We start from the raw sequence: 10,504 nt of genomic DNA, 5'->3' as shown, positions 1-10,504 counted from the left end.
TCACTATTCTGTCTTTTTTCACGTGCACTACGATCACTTTTCACTACACTGAAATCCCAATTACGATTTCTCTTGAAAATTTGGAAAAATTTCTGGGAAAACCGCGGAGAGAAAACACACAGATTCTTCGACGAATTTTGGAGGGAAAACTGGTAGCTAGTGATGCTGTGACTGCTCATTGAAATCTATGTTTCGTGTTTAGAATCTCAAAATTAATTTGAGAAACATTGAGAAAACAAATGACTTTTTGCAGTGTAAGGTGCATTTTTAGCTTCTTGATGTTACATTGTGAAAAGTATCAGAGTAATTATAAATGTTATTTGTATTTATTCCTATTTTTAATGTAATATTCTCTCTTCAAAATACGTGAAACGTGAAATGTGAAACACAAAAGAAGCACTGAAGCAACTGACAGCATTTTCAGTATTCCTCTGTCAGTCGATGACTGCGCGCGTAAATTCCTCTCCGCTCTTTTCGACGAGTTTTCCAAGACTTTCCGGGAAATTTTTCAATAGGAATCGAAAATTGTGAGCCCCGGGGGGTTTATTGTAATAAGTTATGAGTTAATTGTGCGATGATCGGGATAGCAAAGTGAGAACAAAATTTATGCATCAGAAAAAAAACAAAAGTTAGTGAAAAGATAAGTGCTTCTGGGGACCCATTTCCGTCGCTCCCGGAAGGGTTTTTGGTGTTTTTTTTTGGGTAAGGGAACTACTCTCGTGTCCTCAATAATGAATTTCAAAGAAAGAAAGTGATAGTGAAGTGCCCATGGTGAAAAACCTGAAAGAGTGAAGTGAAAGCTTCCTTGACTGCGGTTCCTTTGGGAAAGGAAGCGCCCTATCAACAGCCAGGGAGGCTTTAGAACGTCCGGAAGCTGCCCATGGGAATGTTCAAGAAATTCTCAAGTGATCAGTGTGAGTTTTATTTACATTTCCGTAGAATTTTGGGTTTTTATTTAAGGTTTTCTGTCACTACTTTCACTTTTACTCACCATATGCCTTAATTAAGTACTTAATAAGTACTTATTTTAAGCACTTGGTTGAAGCTCTTATTTAAGAGGAAGGATAATACTTTTTTTTTGTATTCTTTGGGTACCTGCACACAGTTGAGTGTCCGAAAAGTACAAAAACAATTCTGCAGATTCAACGTTTGTAATTTTATTGAGAAAATAATGGAAAAGCGTACAGGACCTATTTCTTTTTGGATTTCCCCTTGGAACTTGAAGCGGTTTTCTTTCCCTTGGATGTCGATTCCTCCGGATCTTTTTTCGGCTGAACCTTTTTCTTGGCTTTTATCAGAACATCATTGTCAATCTTATCATCTTCCTCATCTTCATCGGAAATATGATTTTCTTCCCCATCTTCGTCATTTATGAAATTATCATCTCCCACGCTTCCTTTCTTCTTCTTTGTGGCCGCATTGGCCGAATAGACGAATGGGGAGACTTCCTTGTTGTAGGTTCTGGTAAGAGCAGCCTTTACTTTCCCATCAATCCCATCGAGAGGACTCTTCTTCCCGGGATACACCGACAATTCCACCAAACTTTCAATGTCCTCCCTCAGCAAGCGATACTCTTTCATTACATTGATCGCCTGCGGAACTCCTTCAGTTCCTTTTTCCTTCAACGGATTTGCAATGGCTGCCAGGAGATTGGGAGCATAATCCAAGCAGACAGCTTCTCGCGATGCCGAAGCACTAATCCGGATGTGATCATTGATCTCCTGAGCAAGGCGCATTCTCTTGTTCCTCTTGGAATTTTTGCCCAGCCATCCAGGAAACTCTATTTGCCCCGTAAAGAAGCCCTGCATAAAGTATCCAGGAAGGACTGAGCTAAAGATGGCTTGAGTTGGCAAAAGAGACCATGCCATATTTGAACGAATACGGCGTTCAATCAAATCTCCCTGGCTCAGGCAATCAGCAGCCTCAGCCGCACGGAAAATTGCCATATTTTTATCACCTCTGGGAGATACTTTGAGGTAGTTTTCCTGGACAAAGAGTGGCCCTAGACTGTAATCGTGGAAAAAGAGATCACTTCTTTCATGAATACTCATTTTCCTCTGATCTTCCGCTGAAAAGACTTTACGCACAACGTCCCATGGACCCTAGAAACAATTTGTAAATTTCAATTCCACAATGCTCCGTTTCAGGAACGTAATGAGTTCGTAAAAGCACCAGAAGAAAAACCATGATTTTTTCACGCATTTTTCTCCAGAATTGAATAAAAATTACACAAAATGTGCATTTTAAATTCCTATAAAAACATTCACAGAATAATTATAGATCAAAGGGATAAAGGAGCTACTTTTGAAGTTGTTATATTTCAGAATTGCCAGCACAACATTCATCATATGCGTTGCTCGCAAGAATTATAGCGTTAGGATGAAAACTCTGTGATGAACAGGCGCAGAAATAATGCACTTTGGAGTATTGGTCGGAAAGACATCGGAAATCAAGCTTAAAATATTCTTTGCAAATTTTAGGTAAATTTTTAGTAAAATAGTTTTTTTACTGATGAATTTTACTGCTCGAACTCAAAAAGAGAGCAGTTATATAAACGTCTGTTTTTCAACTTGTCACCGTCCTAGAGCTTATACTGTAACAGATATCGACTTCTGATCTTTAATGACCCCCAATAAAAAATAATATCTCCAGACGTTTTCCCATCCAAAACTATGTTTTTTCGGTTTTTCTCAAAATTGCCCCAAGCTTTATCAATGATTTTTGTATATGTTTTAGAGGTAGTCCAGGCGAACATTTCGCCCAAACATACCTATGACCGGAAAATTCGCCATTTTGAATTATTCGATTATTCGATTATTTTGAATTATTCGAAGTCAAAAGGTCAACCACTTTGAAGGGCTCACAACAGATTTGGTTAAATTTTGATATTTTGGAAAGGTATTGAAATATCCATTTCGACTGCATTAGACTTAATCGTAATTGATGTATCTTTCACTTATATTTACCTGAAATATTTTTTATTTGTTCGAAAGTTTGTGGCAAACGGTAACAGATATCGACTTCCGGTTTTCGACGACCCTCCCATAGGTCAATTTCTTATTTCGGAGTGTTTTTTTTATTTATTAATCAATTTAATCGGTAGTAATGCAGTATGTACTCAAAAAGCATGCAATAATACACGGATAGCTTTTTCTCGTGAGTTCGAGCACTAAACAAAGCTGATACGCTTTGCCATTTTTTTTTTGAGCAATTCCTTCAAAACTTGTCTTTTCTAAAAACGATTTTCACAGTCATCGGATTAAAAGACTCTAGGAGGCTTATTTCTTAACCGATTGACGCAAGTTTGAGTTTGTTGGAAAGGTCCTGGAATTCCTGACAAGTCTGCACCGGTCCCATTCGGTTATGCAGCGATAAGGAACCGGTTCGCTTTTATGCTATTTTAAGCAATATTTTCTGTGATTTGTAAATCGGCTATGAATCGGTAATGGACCGGTTTCGAACCGACAATTAATTTTTGTTTGAATATCAATTTGTATTTACTTCCAAGCAATTTTGGGCGATTTTCTGGCTGACTTGTGAATTGGTTTAAATCGGTTATGAACCGGTAATGGATCGGTTTTGAACCAATAACTAATTTTTGTTTGAATATCAATTTGTATTTACTTTATTTACTGCCAAGTAATTTTGGACGATTTTCTGGCTGATTTTTAAATCGGTTTAAATCGGTTCAAATCGGTTATGAACCGGTTATGAACTAATAAGGAATAAGTCTTTTACAGATAATTATTTTTCGCTTGAATATCAATTGTATTACTCCTGAGCTATTTTGGAAGATCCTCTGAGTGATTTATAAATCGGTTCCAATCGGTTATGAATCGGTAATGGATCGGTTTTGAACCGATAACTATTTTTTTAATATGAATGTGTATTTACTTCTAAGCAATTTTGGCCGATTTTCTGACTGATTTGTGAATCGGTTTAAATCGGTTATGAACCGGTAATGAACCGGTAAGGAATCGGTCTTTTACCTCTTTTACAGATAATAATTTTTCGCTTGAATATCAATTGTATTACTCCTGAGCTATTTTGGAAGATCTCCTGAGTGATTTATAAATCGGTTCCAATCGGTTATGAATCGGTAAAGTGGAAAGAAATGCGTCCGACTTACCAATTTGAGGTCCTTCTTTGAATTCTGGCCACCAGTTTGAGTCCCAGCGTCGTCCTTCTTGGCATTCAGCATCGACAGGATATTCAGGGTCTGCCGGATATCGTGATTTGTTGATGCAATAATCTCATCCAGAACTCCAGGAGCCAACTTGAGCTTCTCCTTGAAGCACACGGACATCATGGCTCCTTTGATCTGTTCCACTCTTGGCCTCTGGAATCTAAGATCGAAGCAGTAGTTGACCAGGGATCTCATCTTCTGGGCATTCCGATCGTTGCACATGCAAATGATTGGGATTGACGTGTCCTTGATGAGAGCTATGAGCTCCTGGATGCCACCGCGATCTTCATTCCCGGCCATTCCGTCCACTTCGTCCATGAGGAGGACGTGCTTCTTGGAAACTGCCACTTTGGCGTTGTGGCAGAAGCCGAAGAGGGATTTGTTGGAGAGGAGCTCTGACACTTGCTCCTTGAGAAGGCGTTTGGACCTCGTGTCCGATGCATTGAACTCGACAATGTCGAAGCCCAGCTCGCGGCAGACCAAAGTGGCCGTGGTGGTTTTCCCGACTCCTGGAGGTCCTGACAGCAGGGCAGCTTTGAAGAAGGCTCCATCGTCGGATTTAGCCCAGGGAGATGGACGCTGGAGTTTCTTCTTGCCATCGTGATTGGAATACCATTTTGACAGCCAATTGGTCAATTTCACGAGATTACTCGCTGCTCCTTGCTGCCCAATGATCTGTTTGCTGCTCGCTGGAGCGTATTTGTCCACCCAGGGAAGCTTTCCGGAAACATTTCCTACCACATTGAGTTGACTTTTAACTGGGACTTCTTCCTTCTTTTCCCTCTTGGCATCCTCTTCTTGGGCTTTTTCTGCCTTTCTCTTGACAGCAGCGACGGAAGGACTCTTGGGAAGCTTCCCTGCGCTCTTTTCCCGGATCAAATCGAACAGGCCGTCCTCACTGAGCTTCTTCGTTCCGAACTCCTCGACTTTCTTCAATTTAGCCGGACCGGCTTCTTCTCCAAGGACCACGTAGTCGGTTTTCTTGGAAATGGACCCTACGACCTTCCCTCCGAGATCCTTGATCAACTGAGTAGCTTCCTCGCGCTGAAGAGACTCCAAGATCCCCGTGATGATGAAACTAAGGCCAGCCAGGCAATTTGGGGCTCCCTCGGGGACCTCCTTGCTCCCTGGATTGATACAGCTCGATCGATTCTTGAATTTCTGGTACAGGATCCCTGCGAGCTTCTTTTTGTCTTCTGCTGGAGCCTCTTCAGCGGCTTTGGGTTCCTCTTTTGGTTTCCTTGGGCTCTTTCCGGCCTTCTCTGCTTCCTTCGGGGACTTTTTCTCTTCTTTGGGCTTCTCCTGGTGACTTTTCTTCGGAGTATTTTTCTTCCTATTGTCTTCCGGAGATTCCTTCGGAGACTTCTTCACTTCCTTGGACTTTTCATACTTTTTCTTGGGAGTTTTATTTGGAGCTTTATCCTTTCCATTCGGCACATCCAAAGCCTTCACAGTCTTCATAAATTCATTGTCAGAATGGAAATCTGCCTCATCTAGCTCCTTCTTGGGAGTTTTATGAGATCCTCCTTCCTTTGCAGCAGATTTTTTGGGAGTTTTGGACTTTGTGGCCTTCCCCTCGGAACAATCCAGCTGAGCAGCAATCTTCTCAAATTCCTCATCGGATTCAAAGAGAACTTCTTCGCTTTTCTTAGGAGTTTTCTGCTTCTTAAAGACCATATCAACAGGTTTATCGCTGTACATTTCACTGAAAGACTTTACAATCTTCTTGGGCACTTCTGGTTCCTTCTTCAACTTTTTCAGGTTAGGCTTGGCATCCTTGGCACTTTCCTCGTCATCGGAATCAATAATCCTCCTCCTCTTGGACTGTTCCTTCGAATGATCCTGTAAATGTCCCTTTTTACCTTTGACCTTAGGAGCTTCCGGAGTCGGAGGAACAGCCTCGTCATCACTAGACACGACAAAAGTCTTCTTTTTCCCACTGTTCGATGAAGATTTTGATGACTTGGACGATGAGTCCTTACCCAGAGATTTCGAAGACCCCGAAGACTTTGAAGATACAGAAAAATACGAGCGAATATCCTGAAATATTCCCAAAAGAAAAATTTACTCATTTTTTGAGGTTAGGATTTTTTAACAAAAAATAAAAATTTACCTTGGACATTTTCATGCAATCTTTTACTATTCTTGGTACAATAACTAGCTTATCTTATTAAACAATAAACTTTAAATTCCGCTTTTCTTCAAGAAAAACCTACAATTTTGTGGCGCAATTTTAGGAAAATCAAAACAATCTTGAGAGATGCAAATGCCACAATTTCGAAGATCCCGACTGACCAATAACAACCAACAACTGTTGATAGATTGGTACTAGTACCAGAATGTTAACAGAATTGTTAACAATTTTAGACCAATGAAAAGTAACAGAGAGTTAGCCTAAAATTATTATACGAGCTCTGGCAAGTTTTAAGGTACAGTGCCCGCTTTGTAATCCGGATGATTGGGAGACAATATGACAGATGTCCGCTTCGTAATCCGGATGGATTTTTTGAATTTGTTCAACGTCTCGCAAATATAATACAAGTTTTTTTGTAAAAATAGAATAAAAGTTTTAAAAAAAGATGAAAAAGACGTAATTAGAGAATTCTATGCTATTATACTTCGTTTATTAAACAAAAACATCACAAGATAATTCATTTTCATTGCTGAATACACATGCATACATGACATCAAAATTATTTTAAATGTAACCGTCGATAACTCGTCCGGATTAGAGAGCGGGCACTGTATGTTGCACGATAAACGCAGCGGCGAATGTAAGAAAAAACGTTTGAAAATCCGTACAGACAACTGAACATAGCGCTCAGTGTCAAAGATATTGATTTAATCAACAATAGGGAAAACCGGAAGTCGTCGGGAAGAGATAATTACTCAGGGAAACACATCAACTATCATCAGAGCTTTCGGCTCAGTCTCCAAGCCTTCATCAGTGGTCAAGTCTTGCAATCTTTCTCTGAGACTCGTTCAGGGTTTTGGTCAGGATTACACCAGGGCATAAAAGGGAATGGGGGCACTCTTATTACACTGTATTTTACCAATTTTTGTATTATTTGGCACAATTTTGGATCTTTTAAAGATTTTCACGATGCGGGAAAAGAACAATAAAATGTATTTTTATATCCGTCAGGCTATATTTTCCAAATAATTGAAGGACTAAAGTAAATAAAAATTCATTCCCGATAGCAATTCGAGTATTGGCTGTCCAGGAATAAATCATCAAACTTGAAGGCAGGCCACAAATGTCCCTTACGGAAGCATCAGTGGAAATGGATTCAATCCAGAGTGAAAATACTCAGTTTTGGGAAAGCTTTGAGAAACTGAGTATTTTTACTCTGGATTGAATCTATTTCCAGTGACGCTTCCGAAAGGGACATTTGTGTCCTGCCTTCAAGTTTAAGTCACTACGTCAGTTTTCATACTTCATTAAATCATCAAAAATCACTCTATTTGCGTATGATTTATTATACCATGGTAAGGAATGTGTTAAGACAGTTTTGTAAATCATTTTAATCAAACACTATTCCCCATATTCTTTCATACAAATTCTGGTGTGAAATTTTAATAAAATGATGAATGCCGCATGTCTGGCTAAGACTCTGATAGAATGATTTAATAAATGAGGCAAACACTAATAATTTTCTTAGAAACTCGAAGAGAAAATTGATTTTGTAGATTATGAACTAACGTAGTGCATTTTTCTAAAGATAATTACCAAAATGCAGCGAATAATTTTCAAAAATACATTTAATTTTGGTGTTTCGATACGCGGGCCAACTTTCTGATCTGAGTAACACTGACAATCGATGTTACATTTAACCTTGTAAGGTAAATGTACCAGCGATCGTCAGTGTTCCTCGGATCGGAAGGTTGTCCCGCGTATCGGCACCCCAAAATGAAATGTACTCTTGAAAATTATTCACTGTATTTTAGTAATTTTCTTGAGCAAGATGCATCACGTTAGTTCATATTTAATCTACAGAATTTGTCGTCGAGTTTCAAACAAAATTGCTATTATTTACCTAATTTATTGAATTACTCTATCAGAGTCTTTGCAAAAAAATCCACCATTCATTACTTTCTCAATATTTCACTTGAGGAATTGTCTGCAAGAATATGAGGAATTAGGTTTGATTAAAATGATTTACAAATCTGTGTTAATTAAAAAATGAATATTCAGTGACTCTAATTTCACTATCAATATACTTTTTTAATTATTTTGGCAAGAAATATTGAAAATAATTTTTTTGCGAACAAGTACGTTTTCTTTCATTTGTTCCTCAAATCGGCACATTTTTTCGTGGAAAATTGCGCTCAGCGCGCTCAGCTTTCATCTTCACAGCCATTATTAGATGTTTTTGTTGTGATAGACCAATTTAACAGTGAAAGTTTCATTAAATTTAACAATTTTAGAAGTTGTATTATATGAATACACAGTACACAGTGTAAGGATGACAAAGAAGCTTCAATGAAGCCTTGTAGAGTGATTTAGATGCCAAGAAAGTAGGAGAATCCTCATCAAAAACATCTGCCGATCCGTGGCTCACCCCTTTCCGATCCGTGGAACACCTGATTAAGTCCCTTCCTATCCGCAGAACACATTACATCCTTACAATTACACCTATATATTATTAATTTCCGTAATTAGCAAAAGTGTCAATACACGAAAATGGTTACATGGATCACTAATATATCAATTGGCATGTAAAAAATTACCAAATACTGTTTTGTAACTCATATATTCAACTAAATTTGGAGCACGTGTCTTAACATTCCGATCCGTGGTACACTTCCCGTATCATCTGAAAAATTATTAAATTTTTTTCGAAGTGCATTAAAATCTCAAAATCTTAAAAAAGTGAGTTGGTCCCTTAACTTCCAAGAAGCGATATTTTTCTTAGGCAACCAACAGCTCACTTCACATTCAGTTCTTAACAGAAATGATAAGTACAGGCCATACAGTCAGTAGTTGTTTGCCAACTGTTAATAGCTGGTCAGCCGGGTGCTGCGAATTCCGAAACCAGCGCTGCGACGTCTTTAAGAAAAATTTTTGCGAAAATTTAGCTGAGACGCATTTGTTTACATTTTATCTTCTAGTTTTTTGTCAAACAAATCTTTTATTTATTGACTTGGATTCTCTGTTAAAACGCTTATATGGAATTTTCTTTGAGTTCTTTGGCTTTTCTTTTGTGAGTTTGTCAACAATTGCGTATGTTTTCTGTGAGATAATTCAGTGGCGGGAAAAATGAAATGGTGAATTTGTGTTGCCATCTTGTGGTGGAATCAGCTGTCACATTTATTCACCACCATCATAGAAGTCCCATTTATCTTCTATTTGTTTCTGCGACAGAGCGGGCGTGGTGCAAATTTTCCCGAAATTTAGTGGAAAAACTGTGTAAAAAGTGTTGAAAATATCGAAAAAACAAACAAGAATGTGAGTAGAATTGATTTTGTATGGAAAATTGTGAATTTGAGTGTGATAATTGTGTGAAAAATGCAAAAACAGTGAGGCCAGAAGAATCGATTACAGCGCTTTTGTGGCTGCCCAGTCAATTAGAATTGAGGAATTTTCAACACAATTTTCCGAGTTTTGTTATGTTTTCCTGAATTTTTTGATAAAGGTTTTTCCTCCTGGATCTCTGTGTTGTGGAGATAAGAGCGGTATTATTGCTGTGAGTTTGGTGAGGTGCTGGGAAATGGGATGTTTTTGCATTTGCAATTTTTCCTGTGGAAAGGGATTTCTCGCAGAATTTTCCCCTTCGTTGAGGGTTCAGGGGGTGGGGCACCCAAATATGGGTCACACCAACTTTTCCTCCAGCCCCAAAAGAGGTTTTCATGCGAATTTTCATTCGTTCGGGAGAGTCTCTCTGGTTCATTTCGGCAGGAAAAAGTGATTTTCTGGTGATTTCTTTATCGATTTTTCTGCTCAAAATTCCTCCGTTCCGGGAATATTTGTGACCAAATGGCCTTCTTCTGGCCCAAAAGAATGCCCAGTGATCTGAGAATCACGTCACAGAAGCCAGAGATTCAACACACGGTGAGCGAAGAAAAAAGTGGGTCGCTTTCAGGTTCAACGGGTTTTTGTCATCTCCGGACAATCTTTTTTGGAGTCTCACTTTGGCATTTCTTTTTCTCTCTAAAAAAAAAGAGATCCACCCACCAGCTGAATGGTGCAGAGTTCAGTGTGTGTGAAACTGTATTAATTATTAATTTCTGTGACACTCCCAGTTCTGTCTCTGTGTGGCTTTCTCAAGAACTCCGAGGATGATTCCCAAAAGATCTTCCACGGAGGAACTCTTTAAA

At 38.8% G+C, this 10,504-nt stretch overlaps 2 protein-coding genes across 2 annotated transcripts in view; one reads left to right on the top strand and one right to left on the bottom strand.

Annotated features, from left to right (window-relative positions):
- Window positions 1-1,135: 1,135 nt before the first annotated feature.
- On the bottom strand, window positions 1,136-6,482 carry LOC129799261 (replication factor C subunit 1). The gene is made up of 3 exons (XM_055842987.1): window positions 6,300-6,482; window positions 4,130-6,226; window positions 1,136-2,102 (listed from the first exon to the last, which is right to left on the bottom strand). The coding sequence occupies exons 1-3, from the start codon at window positions 6,312-6,314 to the stop codon at window positions 1,191-1,193; spliced, it is 3,024 nt and encodes a 1,007-aa protein (XP_055698962.1). The 5' UTR covers window positions 6,315-6,482; the 3' UTR covers window positions 1,136-1,190.
- Window positions 6,483-9,480: 2,998 nt separating this feature from the next.
- LOC129810014 (uncharacterized) overlaps window positions 9,481-10,504 on the top strand; it is a 58,011-nt gene continuing 56,987 nt past the window's right edge. The window contains exon 1 of the mRNA XM_055860226.1: window positions 9,481-9,635. The gene's annotated coding sequence lies outside the window, so the exon portion shown is untranslated. The remainder of the gene's footprint in view (window positions 9,636-10,504) is intronic.

Source organism: Phlebotomus papatasi, chromosome 1 (assembly GCF_024763615.1).
Source record: "Phlebotomus papatasi isolate M1 chromosome 1, Ppap_2.1, whole genome shotgun sequence".
Taxonomy (NCBI): Eukaryota; Metazoa; Arthropoda; class Insecta; order Diptera; family Psychodidae; genus Phlebotomus; species Phlebotomus papatasi.
The sequence above is the reverse complement of the archived record's forward strand: the minus strand, read 5'-3'. Positions and strand labels throughout refer to the sequence as shown.